General features: G+C 44.2%; 2 protein-coding genes across 3 annotated transcripts in view; both read left to right on the top strand.

Annotated features, from left to right (window-relative positions):
• Positions 1-75: 75 nt before the first annotated feature.
• Positions 76-12469, top strand: JMJD7 (jumonji domain containing 7). The gene is made up of 8 exons (XM_027869909.1): positions 76-155; positions 3236-3389; positions 3490-3743; positions 4947-5003; positions 10805-10900; positions 11239-11315; positions 11599-11758; positions 11911-12469. Exons 1-8 carry the CDS (start codon positions 92-94, stop codon positions 12012-12014), a joined length of 966 nt encoding a protein of 321 aa, XP_027725710.1. The 5' UTR covers positions 76-91; the 3' UTR covers positions 12015-12469.
• Positions 12470-13130: 661 nt separating this feature from the next.
• Positions 13131-18358, top strand: part of PLA2G4B (phospholipase A2 group IVB) — a 21580-nt gene continuing 16352 nt past the window's right edge. The window contains exons 1-4 of one of the 2 annotated variants that reach the window (XM_027869908.1): positions 13131-14443; positions 16219-16288; positions 16857-16993; positions 17800-17931. In XM_027869908.1, coding sequence (XP_027725709.1) covers positions 14435-14443; positions 16219-16288; positions 16857-16993; positions 17800-17931 — 348 coding nt within the window. In that variant the 5' untranslated portion in view covers positions 13131-14434. The remainder of the gene's footprint in view (positions 14444-16218; positions 16289-16856; positions 16994-17799; positions 17932-18358) is intronic. The other variant, XM_027869907.1, reaches the window with a different exon arrangement.

Raw genomic sequence — 18358 nt, 5'->3', positions numbered from 1 at the left:
CTTTGCTGTGCGTCGCTGCGGGGGGCGGGGCCTGGGCCTCCCGCAGGGAGCGGCTTCGGGGCTGGGAGGGGCTCTCGGGCCCGGCGTGGCTATGGCGGAGGCGGCGCTGGACGCCGTGCGAAAGCATTTATCAGAATTCCCAAATGCTGCGCGGGGTGAGTGGGGTTTACTGCGAGGCTACGGCGGCCTTCTGTGGCCGTGCCCGGGGCAGGGAGCCGGTGCACGCCGGGATTAGTAGTCCTGGGGCGCGGGCCTCACCTCCGCGAGGTTCCGGCTGCCGCGGCCTCCTAGGGTGCAGGCGCAGTGCATCCTGGGAGTTGTGTAGCCCTTGGAGGTCATAGAGCAGCGCGGGCGCTGAAGGCCTGGGGGTGGTGGGAGCTTTGTTTTCTGGGAGACGGGCTGGCAAGTTGGGGGACTTGGGGGGAGGGTGCAGGATGGAAACAACCCATTTTAATTCATTGCGTAAGCCCCTCCCTGTGTTCTGGGGAGAGGCTCTGCCCTCATGGAGTTTACACTCCAGAAGCCCAACTCCAACTGTCCCAGCAGTTTCCAGGGCCTTTCAGATAGGCCCAGGCCTCCCCAGGGCCCGAGGAAGGCAGGCTGTGTGATGATGGGCAGGACGGACCGGAGGGAGGAGCGGAGTGACGACCAGCTGGGATGGGAGGGATTTGGGAATGGGGGGCCGGGGAATGCTGGATCTGGAGTCTGAGGAGGACCAGCCTTCAAATCCCACCACTTATTCCTTGACCTTGGGCCAGATACGATATCTCTGGCTGTCAGTTTCTTCCTTTATAAATTGTGCTTGCATCCCATGACCTCGAGGCCTTTTCATTTCTAAGGCCATGCCCCTAAGGAAGAAATTTGGTGAGAGATTATAGAGAGGGTCCCCAAAGTCTTAAGTGCAGTTATGAAGCCTCACTAAGACTTTTGCCCTACCCCCACCATATGAAGGAACAGAAGAATTAAAACATGAATTCAAAGTTTGTAGCTTTGGATACCGGAATGGGACTACGAATGAGATGGCTGAGAAGGGAAACTTTTTTGGAGGGGTGGGGGTGGTGTGGAAGCTAGATTCTCTTTTGGACATATTGAGGTTGAGGTGATAGTGGGACTTCAAAATAGAGATGACCTTGCTTAAATGGTTCCCTGCTCCTTCTCCCCTCTACGAAATAATGTTTGTACTCCAAAGCCCAACTCAAGTCCTTATCTCCTCAATGAATGAAGCCTTATGTGATTGATCTCTCAGCCCACACATCTCTCTCTGCAGAAATCCTACTGCCCTTAGTGATACTTAGATTTCCACAAAGAAATACTGAATTGTCTTCTTTTCTCTTTAAGTTCAATTTTATTTTCAAGTCTGCATTCTCTTCCACTCCCCACTTTGAGAAAGCAATAAAAACTAAACCAATTATATGTATAATCAAGCAAAACAAATTCTTGAATTGGCCGTATCCAAACATACACACACACACACACACAACATATATAAATTGTTCTCCTTGTTCTGGTCTTTTCACTCTGCATCAGTTCACATAAATCTTCTCAGGTTTCTCCCAAACTGTCCCCTTCATCCTTTCTTACAGCACAATAGTTTTCCAATACATTCCTTTACCTTAATTTGTTCAGCTCTTTCCCATTGAATGGGCATCCCCTCAGTTTCCAATTCTTTGCCACCACAAAAAAAAACCAAAAACCTATGAATATTTTTGTGTATATGGGTCCTTTTCTTCTGTGATCTCTTTGAGGTATAGACTGCCAATCCCTGGGAAAGTCTGGGACACTTCTACAACCTCTGCCATCTTGCAGTTTGGCTATTTTGATGACCCTATGGGTGACCCTGGCTAGGGGTCAGGTCAGTGGCCTGCCTCTGTTGGCTAAAAGCGGCTTAAACCCAATGCTGTGGTTTTTCTGGGAAAGTGCTATCACACTTTAATGAATAACTTGTGAACCACTGTTCCATCTATCCACCTAGCTGCCCTCCTTCTGAGTGCATATAACCCCTGTTTGTAACTCTGCTCACTGAACTTCCGTCTGAGTAAGACAGTGGGGTTTTTCCAAATTGCAAATCTTTGACCCTGAATAAATGCCTCACTTTATTTATTGATCACCTTGTTGATCTGATTTTTATACAGGCTTGTGATATTGCGGACTCAGAGGGTAAGAATGACTTAATAGCTTTGGGGGCTGAATTATTTTCTGATTATTATTGTTTTGTATGTGGCTTAGCCCCACAGTCTCCATCCCCTACCCCGCCCAGCTCCTTGTGGGCTGTGGCCTGTTCTCTAATGGTTCTTTAATGTCTCCAAGGCACTTAGCACAGCACTGGTACGTTGATGGAATCCACAGTACATGCACCTACACAGCTTAATTAATAATTCATAAGACTTGGATCCAGCAAGACTTGTGTGTGAATCCCTGCTCAGTTACATGCTACCTGGGCAAGTTAATTAACCTGTCTAGATTCAGTTTCCTTAAATGTAAAATTGGGAGATGGTAACAGCACCTACCTCACAAAATGGTTGTAAGGTTCTGAGGAGACGAGGTATTTAAAGTGCTATGTCGGGTGTGAGTTGTTATTAGCCTCAAGGCTCTGGACGCTGCGCTGCTCACTGGTGAGCTGGGAGGCTGTGTCAGGCTGGGATAGAGAGAACTGAGGCTAACATGTATGACTAAATCTATGCGAATCCATAAAGAGGGAGGGAGGAAAGGAGAGAAGAAGCATTATATAGCATCTACAATGTACCAGGCACTGTGAAAAGTGCTTTATAAATATCTCATTTGATCCTCACAACAACCCTGTGAGGTAGATGCTGTTGCTATCCCCATTCTACAGTTGAGGAAACTGAGGCAAACAGAGGTTAAGTGACTTGCCCAAGGTCATACAGTTAGTAAGTGGCTGGGGGCAGATTTGAACTCAGATTTGAACTCCAGGCCCAGTGTTCTGTCCACTGTGCCACCTAGCTGCCTTTGGGTTGTAGATCAAATGGGCAGGGGCCCCAGGATATAAATGACCCTCTTGATTCCTTGAACAGGTGTATTCATTTGTCCTTTACCCCTGATTTGTCTCCCTTCTCCCCATATTCAAGCCAGGGTCGGGCCCCTTGGGCATTTAGGGTAAGTGTCCAGGGGGACACAGTGCAGACTGTACAAGATAATATTCCTGATTCCCTTTCTCTCCTAGTAAATAAAGTCAGAGTCCCTGACCCCAGATGTCTTAGCCCTTGTCTCTCCTCAGAGCTCAGCGTGCCATTCACTGTGCCATACCTGGAAGGGCCCCCGACCCCTCTCCAATTCTACAGAGACTGGGTGTGTCCCAACAGGCCTTGCATCATTCGTAATGCCCTGCAACACTGGCCCGCCCTAAAGAAGTGGACATTCTCCTACCTCAGGTGAGAGCTGCCTTTTTTTGTAATGATGTGGGGACACTGTTCCACTAGGTGTCAGGAAGTCTGAGCCAGGGCCCAGGGACTGACCGTCAATTCCCTGCAGAGCCACCGTGGGCAGCACGGAGGTGAGTGTCGCTGTGACGCCGGATGGGTATGCCGATGCAGTGTGTGGGGACCGGTTTGTGATGCCCGCAGAGCGGCGGCTGCCTCTGGGAGCAGTGATTGATGTGCTGGAGGGCAAGGCCTGTCACCCTGGGGTGCTATATGTGCAGAAGCAATGCTCTAACCTCTCCTGTGAGCTGCCCCAGCTGCTGCTTGATGTCGAATCCCATGTGCCCTGGGCCAGTGAAGCACTGGGTAAGTTGAGGTAACTGGGGGGTGGGGATGGAGTTGAGAGGTATCTAAGGAGAAGGAAGAATCAGCTGGAGAGCAAAGTAGAACCATGATTAGAACTCAGATATTCAGGACCCCAACCCTTTGTTCATTACTTAATTCCATAAGACCAGTGGTAAGCGCTGATGTCTCTTAGAAGACATTCTACCCTTTAGAAATGGTAGGATTTAGAGATGGAAAGGACTCTCCAGGCCACTTAGTCCATCTTACAGATGAGGAAACCGAGGACCAGGGCTTGCCCAAGGTCATACAGGTAATAAGTAACAGAACTGGGATTTGAACCCAGGCCCTCTAACTCCAAACACAGAATTATTTCCACCGTTCCCTGCTATCTCCATTACTCGGTGGGAATGGAGAGGCAATGGGATGGAGAGGCAATGGGGTAGAGAGGAAGGGGGACTGAACTTGAAAGACCTGGGTTTCGGTTCCTAACTCTGATGCTTCCTAACTCTATGACCTGTGGGCAGGTTATTTAAGCTCTGTCTGAGCTTGTTTCCTCATCTGTAAAATGAGGATAGTCATACTTGCCCTATATACCTCAAGGCTGTGGTGAAGGAAGTGCCCAGCAAGCACAAAGTAGTACGTAAGTTTGACTTTTTATGTCCGTTGCCTTCTTGGCCTTATAAAGTCTGGTCTGAGCAATGACTGCCCACTCCTACCCCTCCTTATTAGAGGCTCCAATTCCCCGACCCTCTTGTGATATCAATTACAGATAAGATTCTTCTATGTAAGGTCTTTATTGAATTGTTAGCTCTTCCTGCTGTCCCCAGTTCCGGTGCCCAGGCCTCTTTGTCCACCGTGACCCTCCCTCCACCCAGACCCTTATCCGACCCTCATCTGCTGTCCTAGCTCACATGGTGGTCATGTCTATCCCTCTGTTCTCTGGGAGTGATTCCCATATCTGCCTTTGGAAGGGGAAGGAGGGAGTCCATGATCATGTTCTTTTTCCCTCTGGATTTCTAGTTAGAACGTAAACTGTTTGAAGGCAAGAACTGCTTTTTTGGCTTGTGTTAACATCCCTGGAACTCAGCATTGTGCCTAGCACATAGTAAACACTTAATAAATAAATTATACACATATATGTTGGTATGTGTGTACACATACATACGTACATACGTACGTATGTACATATGTACATACATACGTATTTAATGTTTCTCTATGTAGGGAAGATGCCTGATGCTGTGAACTTCTGGCTGGGGGAAGAAGCAGCAGTGACGTCTTGTAAGTACCAAGAGAGTCAGGGAGTAAGTGGCCAATGAATGAAGAAGCTGAGGCCAGAGTGGGAAGGCGACCACACTCTGGTGGGGAGATCCAAGTCTCCGTCATTTCCACCCACTGCTCCTAGTTGTGATCTATGAGACCAAACGAAACAGATCTAATCTCCCTTCCATAAAACAGTATTGAAAGACACAGAGACAGCTCTCAGCTAATCCCTGTTTTACCTTTTTTGACGTGGTCTTGGGTTTTAGGGTTGGGCTAGTGGCAGAGGGGGTGAGACAGATGTTGAGAGAAGCTGTCCCCAACCTCCCATGGCCTCTGATTCTTGGTCACGAAAAGGAAAAGCTTCATTCCACAGGCCCAGCGACGGAGTAGGTGGGGTACCAGCATGTGACACTATGGAAAGTCCAATAGGCTGTACTGTGTATTAAAGTACTATTACTACTCAGGACCCTGCTGCTGAGATCCCCAGGCTGCCAGAATAATTAATAATAATAATAATTAGTATTTATAAAGCCCTTTAAGGTTTGTCAAGCACTTGACATACATTATCTCATTTGATCCTATGAGGCAGGTGCTATTATTATCCTCATTTTACAGATGAGGAAACTGAGGCTAAGGAGAGGTTGGGTGACTTGCCCAGGTTAGCACACAACTAATAAGTGAGGGAGGAGGTGACTCTATCTATCCACTGTGCCTCCTAGAACTTGGCCTGCTTACAATGTGGTGTGCCTCTTGTGGCAGAATGCCAAAGCTGGAAGGGACCTCATGTCCTCATGAGGGTCTGGATGAAGAGATCATCCTGTCCAACCACCTCATTTTATGTGCAAGGAGCCTGTGACCCAGAGGGGTCACACAGCATACCTCACTTAGCCCATTATTGTGCCTCGTCAGATGCCTTCTTGTGCTTCAAATGTGAACGTGTCTTCTCAACAAGACTGTGAACTCTGGGGGAATCTCTCTTGTACTCCTTTGTATTCTCCACAGTACCTGGAAAAGCATTGCCTAGACAGGAGGCCCACAATAAATACCTGTTGATTGAATTGGAGAATTAAGGACTGTGATCCTTATGCTAGATAGTGAGGACACACACAGAAAATGAACTGGAAATGGGTCATAGTAGACCAGGTGCTAACTATAAAACCTTTCTGAAGAGTTTATATAAATATAATTAGAAATAGGTCTATCTGGGTAGGAAAGTAGCCCTTCCTGAGAAGCAAAGTCTTCTGACTCTAGGTCCTTCTGATGCTAAGATTCTGTGATTCCTTGAAAAGAAAAAATGAATTCTGTCACACGTTTAAAGATCAACTAATTCCAATATTAACTAAATTATTTGGAATAATAAGCAAAGAAGGGATCCTACCAAGCTCCTTTTATGAAACAGATATGATGCTGATATCTAAACCATAAGAGTAAAAACAGAGAAGGAAAATTATAGGCCAATTTCATTAATGAACATGGATGCAAAAATCCTAAATAAAGTACTAGCTAAAAGATTACAACAATATATTACAAAGCTTATACACTGTGACCAAGTGGGATTTGTACCAGGAATGTAAGGATGATTTAACATAAGGAAAACTATTAACATAATTGATTATATCAATAATAAAAGTTAAAATCATAGTTATGTCAGTAGATGTAGGAAAAGCTTTTGATAAAGTAAAACACTCATTTCTGTTAAAAAAAAAACACTTGAAAGCATAGGTAATGGATTTTTCCTTAAATTGATAAAAAGCATTTATCTAAAGTCATCAGCAAGCATTATTTTTAATGGGGATGAGTTAGAAGCTTTCCCAGCAAGATCAGATGTGAAACAAGGATGCCCACTATCACCAATATTATTTAGTATTATATTGGAAATCTTAGCAATAGCAATAAAAGAAGAAGAAGAGATAGAAGGAGTAAGAATAGGGAATGAGGTAATAAATGATCTCTTTTTGCAGAGGATATGATGATACACGTGGATAATCACAAAGACTCAACTAAAAAATTAGTTGAAACAATAATTTTAGCAAAGTAGCAGGATATAAAAGGCTGATACTGTAAGCAAACTAGGAGTGCAAGGAATAGTTTACTTGTCAGATCTATGGAGAAGAGAAGAATTTATGACCAAACAAGATAGAGAACATTATGAAATGCAAAATGGATAATTTTGATTACATTAAATTGAAAATATTTTGCATAAACAAAGCCAATGCAACCAAGATTAGAAGGGAAACAGAAAGCTAGGAAACAATTTTTACAGTCAGTGTCCCTAATAAAGGCCTCATTTCTAAAATATATAGAGAACTGAGTCAAATTTATAAGAATACAAGTCATTCCCCAATTGATAAATGGTCAAAGGATATGAACAGGCAGTTTTCAGAGGAAGATATTAAAGCTATTTTTAGTCATATGAAAAAAATGCTCTAAATCACTATTGATTAGAGAAATGCAAATCAAAACAACTCTGAGGTACCACATCATACCTATCAGTTTGGCTAACATGACAAAACAGGAAAATGATAAATGTTGAAGATGTGGGAAAATTGGAACACTAAGGCATTGTTGGTGGAGTTGTGAAATGATCCAACCATTCTGGAGAGCAATTTGGAACTATGCCCAAAGGGCTATAAAAATGTGCATACCCTTTGACTCAGCAATAGTACTTCTAGGACTGTATCCCAAAGAGATCATAAAAGTGGGAAAAGGACCCACATGTACAAAAATATTTATGGCAGCTCTTTTTGTGGTGGCAAAGAATTGGAAATTGAGAGGATGCCCATCAGTTGGGGAATGGCTGAACAAGTTATGGTTTGTGAATATAATGGGATACTATTTTGCTATAAGAAATGAGCAGGCAGACTTTAGAAAAACCTGGAAGGACATTTATGAACTGATGCTGAGTGAAGTGAGCAGAACCAAGAGAATATTGTACACAGTAGCAGCCACATTGTGTGATGACCAACTTTGATAGACTTAGCTCTTCTCAGCAATGCAAGGATCTAAGACAACTCCAAAAGACTCATGATGGAAAATGCTATCCATGTCCAGAGAAAAAACTTTGGAATCTGAATGCAGATGGAAGCATACTATTTGTTCTCCTTTTCTTTTGTTGTTTTGTTTCTTCTTTCTCATGTTTCCTCCCATTGGTTCTAATTCTTCTTTACATCATGAGTAATGTGAAAATGTTTAATATGAATATATAAGTAGAGCCAAGATTGCACACCATCTTGGGGAGGGGTGAGGAGAGGGAAAGGGAGAAAGTGTAAAACTCAAAATCTTATGGAAATGAATGTTGAAAACTAAAAATAAATAAATAAATTAACTATATAAAAAAAAGAAAGACAAAAAGTAGTAGGCTATAAAGTAAATCCACCTAAATCATCAGCATTCCTATATATCACAAACAAAACTCTGCAAGAAGAGATAGTGAGAGATACCTAATTTAAAATAACTGTAGACAGTATAAAATAGTGGGAGTATACCTGCCAAAACAAACCCAGGAACTATATAAACAAAATTATAAAAAAAAACTTTTTATACAAATAAAATCAGATTTAAATAAATGGGGAAATATTAATTGTTCATGAGTAGGCAGGGCCAATGTAATAAAAATGACAATTTTACCTAAACTAATTTATATATTTAATGCCATCCCAATTAAATTACCAAAAAATTATTTTACTGAATTAGAAAATAACAAAATTCACTTGGAAGAATGACAAAACAAGAATATCAAAGGAAATAATTTTTTAAAATGTAAAGGAAGGAGGTTTAGCAGTACCAGGTCTTAAACTATATTATAAGGCAGCAATTATCAGAACTCTCTGGTACTGGCTAAGAAATAGAAAGGTAGATCAATGGAATGGAGTAGACATATAATTTGCAACAGCATAGAAATATAGTAACCCTGTATTTGGCAAATGTAAAGACTTAAGATTTTGGGATAAGAATTCATTATTTGGTAAAAATTATTGGGAAATCTGAAAAACAGTGTGACAGAAATTGGGCATAGACCAATATCTTACACCATTTACCAAGATAAGGTCAAAATAAATACATGACCTAGATATAAAGAGAGATATTACAAGAAAATATAAAAAACATGCAACATATTACTTAACGGACTTGTGGATAGGCGAGCAATTTATGAATAAACAAGAGATAGAGAGCACAGTGAGGTGTAAAGTGGATAATTTTGATCACATTAAACTAAAAGGGTTTTGTGCAAATAAAACAAATGTAACCAAGATAAGAACAGGCAGTTTTCCAATGAAGAAATCAAAACAGGTTATAGTCATGTGAAAAGATGCTCTAAATCATTATTGATTAGAGAAATGTAAATTAAAACAACCTTGAGATCATTTTACACCTATTAGATTGGCTAACATGATTGAAGGGGAAAGTGACAGATGTTGGAGAGAATGTGGAAAGATTGAGATACTAATTCATTGTTGGTGGAATTGTGAACTGATCCAGCCATTTTAGAGAGCAATCTGCAATTATGCCCAAAGAGTTATTAAACTGCCTATACCCTTTGATCTAGCAATACCATTACTAGATCTATTTCCAAAGATGATTAGGGAAAAAGGAAAAGAACCTATATGTTCTAAAATATTTGTAGCAGCTCTTTTTGTGTTGGCAAAGAACTGGGAATTGTGGGGATGCCTGTCAATTGGGGAATGGCTGAACAAGTTGTGGTATATGATCATGATGGAATACTACTGTGCTATAAGAAATGAGGAGCTTGATGATCTTAGAAAAACATGGATAGACTTGCATGAAATAATGAAGAATGAAATGTGCAGAATCAAGAGAACAATGTATACAGTAATAGCAATATTGTTTTAAGAACAACTCTGAGCAAATAAGTCATTTTGACTATTATAAATACCCAAATTAACTACAAAGGACGTATGAAGGAAGATGCTAACTGCATCCAGAGAAAGAACTGATAAGTGGAAGTATGTATAGAACGATTTTACATGTATATATATATTTGTGTCTAATGGTAGCCATCATGAAGAAAAAGAAAAAAAAAGAAATTTACATGATAACTTTTATTATATATTTAAAAGGAATAGCAAGTTGTACATAACAGATTAGCAATTTTATGTGCAGTCTTTTTTTTATTATACTGTGTTATGAAAATGCTTGCTTTACTTCATAAATTAAAAATAAATAACAATTTAAAAAGGAAAGAAAAAGCCTTCTTCTACCCTCCCCAACCTCATTAGATTGTAAGCTCCTTGAGGACAGGGGTTGTTTCCTTTTTGACTTTGTACCCCCAGCATCTGGTACAGTCAGTGCCTTGTAACAGAAGTGTGTTGAATTTAATTGAAGGATATAACGTATACACTTGTGATCCCACTCTGATTGTCCTTTGGTTCTGACTTTTTAATATACTTAATATGTCCCAAGTATCCTGCTTGTTGATAGCCTTCCTTTTAAAAAAAAATGGTATCTCTGGAGTCAAGAGGACCTGAGTTCAAATCCGGCTTCAGACACATAACACTCACTAGCTGTGTGACTCTGGGCAAGTCACTTAACCCCAATTGCCTCACCCCCCCAAAAAATGATATCTAAATGTGAGTTATGTGTCCTCTGCCCTCTTGGCTTTACCTTAAAAAGTCTGATCTGAGCCTATGGCTGCCAGAGAATGGGGCTTTAAGGTGGGGCTAGAACCTGGATATTGTGTGTCTATCCTCCTTTACCAGGCCAGTCTATGCAGGAAGTCAAAATGGACCCATCTTTTCTCTTCTGAGGCCTTCTCTCTGACTCTAAACCTCTTCCCCACAATCTTTCCATGTGTTTTTCAGTGCACAAGGATCACTATGAGAACCTCTACTGTGTGATGTCTGGAGAAAAGCACTTCCTCTTGCACCCTCCCAGTGACCGCCCTTTCATCCCTTATGGTACGTGAAGTGGTAGAATGAGACTACTGTGGGGAGACTCAGAATTAAGATTAAAAAAGGGTGGTGGCGTGTTGGCCAGCCAGGAGCTATCGTGTACTTCTGGTCATAAGTGTGTGAAGGGTGGGCATTGCAACTTACCTATCTGGGCAGCTCACATCTTCTTGACACTCTGAGCTCGAGGTGGTGATGGGAAAATGGATCCCACCCAGGGATGGAAGGGAAGGAAGCAGGGAGCCTTGATTGATTCGGGAGGATGTAGCTCTTATTCAACCTTGACTGACTTTGCCCCATTCTGACCCTGCCCTTCTCCTCTTAACGCTGTTTCCTTCCTGATGTAGAGCTGTACACACCAGCAACCTATCACATGTCTGCGGATGGCTCCTTCAAGATGGTGGATGAGGAGGCCATGGAGAAGGTGTCTGTCTTACATCCAGCCTGTAGGCTTGGTGGGGGGACTGGTTGTGGGGAGAAGGCAAGCAAATAAACACAATACACACACACATACAACCACATACCTCCTGACCTACACGAATGGGAAGGGCAGGACTCTGTCCTGGAGAACACAAGTCTATTATGATTCCTGCCTGACCTCCTGCCTCATTGGTTAGAGAGATTGCTGGATATTCAGTTGATTGGAGGAGGGATGGCAAGGTTTTGGATTGTGGTGTTTGTCCCATGTAAATTACTGTTCCCTGCAGATACCTTGGATCCCACTAGATCCCTTGGCTCCAGACCTGGTTCGATTTCCATTTTACAAGCAGGCCCAGCCCCTGCACTGCACAGTGAAAGCAGGAGAAATGTTCTACCTGCCAGCTCTCTGGTTTCATCATGTCCGTCAGTCTCATGGCTGTATTGCTGGTAAGGAGTCCAAGGATAGGTAGGGGTGAGGAGGGAGAAGGTGATGGGGACTGGAATGAATATAGCGCATATTTTGCCGGGAGCTGGGGACTAGGTCCAGATTAGGTGGGGATAGGGTTCAGTGGCTGGATCAGATCCTCTTTTCTCCACAGTGAATTTCTGGTATGACATGGAATATGACCTCAAGTACAGCTACTACCAGCTTCTGGACTCCCTCTGCAAGACCACCGATCTTGCTCGGATGGACCCTCTGTGAGCTCACTGGATGGGTCACTCTAAGCCAGTCCAGAGAACCCCCTGGGGTTTTAAGGCTTTTTCCTGGATAGACACAGGGTATGGATAGGGTTCTGTTTGGGACAGTTTTGCCAAACAGGCATGGCCTTTGGAGCCAAGAACGAGCCAGGGCCAAGCTGATCTAAACTCAGTCCAGCCAGAGAGGTGAAAGGACCTGTGGGAAGTCATCTCAGGTCTGGTGAGGGGCTAGGGATTGATGGAGATGTTCAAGGGGCTGGTTGGAGGGAGGAGGAGGGAAGATGGTGCTGGGACCAGACTTACGTGTAAGAACCTTCCTGCTACCAAGTTCCTCTGTGAATGGCAGTAACTCCAGCCCTTTCCCCTCGCCTTGTGAAGCCCTTAGCGATCTCTATAAGCAGCAGCCTTGTAATTGGGACTCGTTCGGTTGAGTTCCTATAAATCTGTTTTTGGCCTTGATGTCACATGGTCTTCCTTCTTTCTTCTTTTTCACTATCAGCAAGGTAGGACTGACCCTACAGATTAATCCTACAGAGCTCTGTGGGGCACTTGGACATTTGACCCTTTGCCGGCTAGGGAGGGATTAGTACAAGGAAGCAATCTCAGATGGGGAAAAGGACAGCTTTTACCCCAGTTCCATCTTCAGTGAAGAACTACTGGGCTCTTGGGCTCAGCTCCTTCTACTGAACCCCGGAACCACTGCCTAACCTTCTTCCCAGGAACCCTGATGGACATCCTGGTGTCAGTCTAGGACATCAGCAAATTCTCCTTTTTTTATTCATCCAAGGTGACAAGATTGAAGGTCAAACTTTATGAATGAATTCAGAACAAGATGAAAACAAAGGCACAAAATCTCGAAACAGTCATGTTCACATTGGAATTTATAGTCAAAGAATCCCTTAGCCGCCATGTAAAAAAGCAAAGGGCATAAGCATTTTTATAGCACCTACTATGGGCTAGGCTCTGTGCTAAGTGCTTTACAATTACATTCTCATTTGATCCTCATAAAAACCCTGGGAGATAGGTTCTATTATTATCTCCATTTTTCAGATTAGGAAACCGAGGCAATTAGAGGTACTTGCCTAGGATCATACAACTAGTGTCCAAGGCCAAATTTGTACCCAGGTCTTCCTGATTCCAAGCCCAGCACTCTAACCCCATGCCACCGGCTGCCTCCATGTAGGCTTGACTCATACCCAAAATAGAATCTCCACTTTAGCCTTTCTTACAAGTAGCCATTCAGCCTAGGGAAACAAACATCTCCCAAGGCAGCCCATTCTCATTTTGATGACTCTAATTGTGAGGTTTCCCTGATGTCTAAGTCTTTGTGATTTCCACCCACTGCTCCTGGTTGTGCTCCACAGGACCAAACAAAACAGATCTAATCTCTCTTCCACATAACAGCATTCAGAGACATGGAGCCAGCCCTCAGGTAACCCCTATTTAACTTCGTCTGACATGGTCTTGGGTTCTAGGGTTGAGCTGATGGCAGAAGGAGTGAGATGGTGTTGGGAGAAGCTGTCCCCAACCTCCCAGAGCCATTCTTCACAAACAGAAGACACCTGCCTAGTGATGACGATGTTCTGGGAAGGAGTTGGACTCCACAGTCATGCTGTCCGTCCATTCTTCCACTTTTTCCTTACCCACACACCATACCCAGACCCTACCTCCATTCTGGGTTCATCACATTAAGTCTTTCCAACATCTGTCTGCAGCTGCAAAGATGCTTGAACATGTTGGCCTTATTTTCCCTGAATACCTCACACAGCCCATTTCCCACCTACCTTAGCAAGCTGAAGCTCTCCCTCCTTGTTAAGATGGGAGAGCCTGGGCCTGACACATTCTTCTTAGATGGGCCTCAAGCCAGCTGTTTCAATCAGGGTTGGGGATTCCTGTCCTGCTGGCACAGGAAGATTGTGAAACATAGGCTCTTACCAATACCAATAAGAGCATGGGTTTTTTATGCATCTTTTTTGGAGTTCCCTTCCTGGCCTGCTGATTCCTTCAAGTGCCACCTAGTATCTTCCTCTCCAAACTCCTGGACATTTGGCCTTTTGCTAGCAGAGGTAGGGAGGGATCTATACAACGAAGCAACCTCAGCTGGGCAAGGGGACAGCTTCCTTAGCCTTAGACAGAACATGAGCCTCCCATCTGTTGGGAAACCAAGATCCAGGGAGTGGAGGACCAGGATGAACCAGACAGGGAACCCTGGCATCTGGCTTAGCTCTGTATGTGTGTATTGCCTGCCTCATTTGTAGCATAGGTGGTTATTTCAGAAATGGGTGTGGGTTTGAGCCAAGGCCAAGGAAGGTGGGAGGAGCTCTGAGCCATCTGTGACATCCCTGGCCCCAGTGTACCTACATACCTAGGCTTCATTGTGGTTGAGACTACATCTTCCCCGGCGCTCCACAGGATTTGAAAGGCATGGCTCTGGTAAGGACCCATCAGGGAACTGGGCTCCTGGTGGTTGGGCTCAGAGTCCTGGCACACCAATTCTCACTGCCAGGCTTCTCTAGCTGCAGGGATGACCTTGTACAAGCCTATTTCTCTTCCTCACTGGACCAGGAGTAACTAGAGATGCTTCCTCCCTGGGTGGAGGAGAAGCTGTCTCTTGGTCCTGTGCCCAGAGTCAGGAGTAGTGTTACAGAAGGAGGAGATGGGGTTTGGGGAGAGGAGGAGAGTCAGGTACTCTCCATATGAGGAGGGATGAAGGATCTAAGGAAACAACCTGGAGAAGAGAAGATTTGAAGGGGATATGGAAGATGTTTTCAAATATTTGAAAGGTCATTATGTGGAAAAACTAGATTTTGTTCTGCTTGGCCTCAGAGGGCAGGCCTGGAAGCAATGGGAGAAATTTCAAAGATACACGTTTAGTCTTGATATTAGATACTCAGTGGTTCTGTTAGAACTATCTGAAAGTGGAATGAGCCACCTCAGGAGGGGGTAGGTTTTCCCTACCACCGGAGGCTGTTACACAGAAGCTGGAAGACCACTTGTCAGATATATTGTAGTGGGGATTCTTTGGGGGTATGACTTAAACTGGATAGCAATCGAGGGCCCTTCCAAATTGGGGATTCTGAGTTTCTGGTACAAAGTGTGCAGGGGGCTCCAGAATATGCCCTGAGTCAAACTTAAAGTTAGAAAGGCCTTTGGGTGCCCACAAGCAGACTCCAGATAGAGCTTCTTGGGACCAGAGTTACTTGGTTTCCATGCTATCTGAGGCCTCTGGCCACCAACCTCCCTGGGCCTCAGAAGGAAGTGAATGACTTGCCTTAGAGAGCATCCTTTGTGACTCAGCAACTCCTGGCTAGGGGGTGTGGGGGCCTTAGGGCTGACATGGGCCAAGCCTCCTTTGTTCTCCAGAGGGAGTTCTTGTCCCTGCTGTCATTCACTGATAGTCTAAAGATAAGAGGGAGGGGTAAGTGGCACCCCAACACCCCTCGGGCAAATCAGGGCAGGCTATACTGGGGGTATTGGTGGTTGGGAAGCTCCTTCCCAAGGCAAGCCTTCCAAAGGCAGAAGGTAATCGAATGAGGTGGGAGAAGCTATAGATGCAAAACTTGGGGAGATGGAATCCCTCTAATAGAAACAGAATCAATCCATCAACAAGTATTTACTAGGCACTGAGAATACAAATACAAGGAATGAAGCTATCCTGCTCTCAAGGAGGGAATTCATTTCTTCTTGGCTTGTAATCTGGCCAAAGGTCAGGAAAAAGGACCACCACTAACAACTAACCCTTTAATTTGGCACAGGGACCCAGGGCCAAGCCAGCAACTGACATACCTTTTCCACTGTACTCTTTCTGTCTTACCACCAAAGCAAATCCTCCCTGCCTCCCTCACATCCAGATCAGCCTTAATTTTGTCAGCAGATAATCTGGGCTCAGTTGTAAGATGAAAGATGGGGGAGGGAGGGAGAAAAGGAGGATGAGTGAGATATGAAAGGAAGGAAGAGAAGGAAGAAAGAAAACAAGAAAGACAAAGACAAACTATGTTGAAGGAAGTGGAGATTCTACATCAACAGCTTCATCTCCATTCCCAATTCAGGATTGGCCAAGGGGAAGGCAATGATTGAATACCTGTGTGAGTTATGTGTCCCCTGTGGTACACTCCTTTGGTGTGCGGCTGAAAAAAGCAAGGGGTCACCCCAGTCTATATCAACCTCCAATAATCATATACCTGCTCATTTACCTCTCTTCCTCATAGCCCGTGCCTGGTAGCAGTCTGCTCTCTGTTCGGGTCCTGAAGGCCCATGGCTTCCCATCCAAAGACATACGTGAGTACAGAATTCCTTTCCTAGCCCCTTCCTTCCCTGTCTGCTTGATAGCCCTGAATCCACCCGGGGGCCAGGACTAGGACTGGAGCCAAGGGATGGTGAGGAGAGAAGAGGGCTGAGGCAGCCAGGCAAGGGATGCTCCCAGGGCAGGCTGGTGGACATTTGGAACTTTGGCTTCAGCTGATCTTGCTTATCCCTTTGGCTTTGGTTGCAAATCTCCATAGGTCTCTAGAAAGCCCGGTGCTCTGACAAACCAGGAGGGAGGTAACTTGGGTTCTTTAAGGGAAGAAATGGGAACCTGTGATACCAGAGGCACTGCTACTTCATGGAGGCATCAAGGCATTGTGGAAAGAGCTCTGGATTTGGAGTCAAAAGAACTGAGTTTGAATTTTGCCTCTGCCGTCTAATACTCATGTGACTTTGGTCAAGTCCCCTAACTTCTCTGAACTTCAGTTTCCTAGTCTGAAAAAAAAAAAGTGGGGTTGGACTAGATGACCTCTTAGGACCCTTCTGGCCCTTGATCTATGATCCTATGATTTTCTGAATGGTGTTCCCTCTTCCTCTGTAGTAACCGCCTCTGACAGCTATGTGAGCCTATGGCTGCCCACAGCTTCAAGTCAAGAATTTCGGACACGTACAGTAAGGAATTGCAGTAACCCTGTTTGGAACCAGACTTTCCGCTTCCGGATCCATAACCACCTCAAGGTGCCCCAGACAATTCCCACTGTCCCCATTCAACTTGCCCTTCTCTTTAAACACACACACACACACACACACACACACACACACATACACACACACACACTGGTTTACTGCTATCTTTTTTTTTATCATCTTCATTTCAAAATGTATGCTTCTCCCCCTCACTCTTCCCCATTCAGGGAGTTACTTCTTATAAAAAGAATTTAAAGGGAGAGACAGAGAGGGAGAGAGAAGGAGAAGTAGAGAGACAAGAGGACGGGAAGGAGAGAGAGATAGAAGAAGAGAGAGGGAGAGACAGGGAGAGGAAAAGAGACAGAGGGAGGGGGGGAAGAAGAGAAAGAGAGGAAGGGAGAGAGAGAGAAAGAAGAGAGAGAACAATTCAGCAACACTAATTCCACAGATTGATCAAGCCTGACAGTATATGCAGTAAGTTCCTGACTTTTGCAAAGAAGAAAGAGGTCAACATTCATTTTTTCATTCATTCATTCATTCATCCATTCATTCAGTAAACATTTATTTCAACATTTCCTTCTACCCATTTGCAGGCTCCTAATCTTCTTGCTTTTTCTCCTGTGAAACTTCATTGTTTTCTCTTTCACTTGCTTTCTCTTCTCTGCCTCCCCCACCCCAGACCCTTTCTTTGAACCCTTTCATTTACTCCCTACCTCCCTTCTCAGTTTCATCATCTGTAAAATGGATTTAATAGTAGCCTACTTCTTATAAGGTCCTTGTGAGGATCAAATGAGATGATGTGTGTAAAGCACTTTTAATATCTTAAAACACTGTTTAAGTGTGATTATTGTTCTCAGAATATACTGGAGCTGAAAGTATTTGACCAGGACCTTTTGACCAAAGATGACCCCATATTCTCTGTGCTCTTTGACGTGGGAACTCTGAAAGTTGGGGAGAGCCAGCGGGAGAGCTTTACCCTTAATCCTCAGGTGAGGCTGTGTTCAGGCCTTTCATGGTAAGTAGGGAAGCCCTTCCTTCTCCAAGTCCATCTGTTTTTAGGCTCAAGGGGCTGTACTTGGGAGCATCAAGGGGAAAGATGGAGAGAGCTAGTTAGAAAGTTATTCACTGGTGCAGTGGGTAGAGCCCTGGAGTCAGGAGGACCTGAGTTCAAATCCAGTCTCAGACCAGACACTTGACACTTACTAGCTGTGTGACCCTGGGCAAGTCACTTAATCCCAATTGTCTCACAACAACAACAACAACAACAACAACAACAACAACAACAACAACAAAAGAAAGTTGTTCACTTCTCTCTCCCCACATGGAACTCTATCCAAACCATTTTCTCCAACAAAGCCAGTGTCCCCAGTAAACTTCTGATTCTGATTCTCAATCCCATTCCGAAGCCCTAAAACA

The sequence above is a fragment of the Vombatus ursinus genome, unplaced genomic scaffold (assembly GCF_900497805.2).
Source record: "Vombatus ursinus unplaced genomic scaffold, bare-nosed wombat genome assembly UNPS02014794.1, whole genome shotgun sequence".
Classification (NCBI taxonomy): Eukaryota; Metazoa; Chordata; class Mammalia; order Diprotodontia; family Vombatidae; genus Vombatus; species Vombatus ursinus.
Note: the sequence above shows the minus strand (reverse complement) of the source record. Positions and strands in the feature narration are given on the sequence as shown.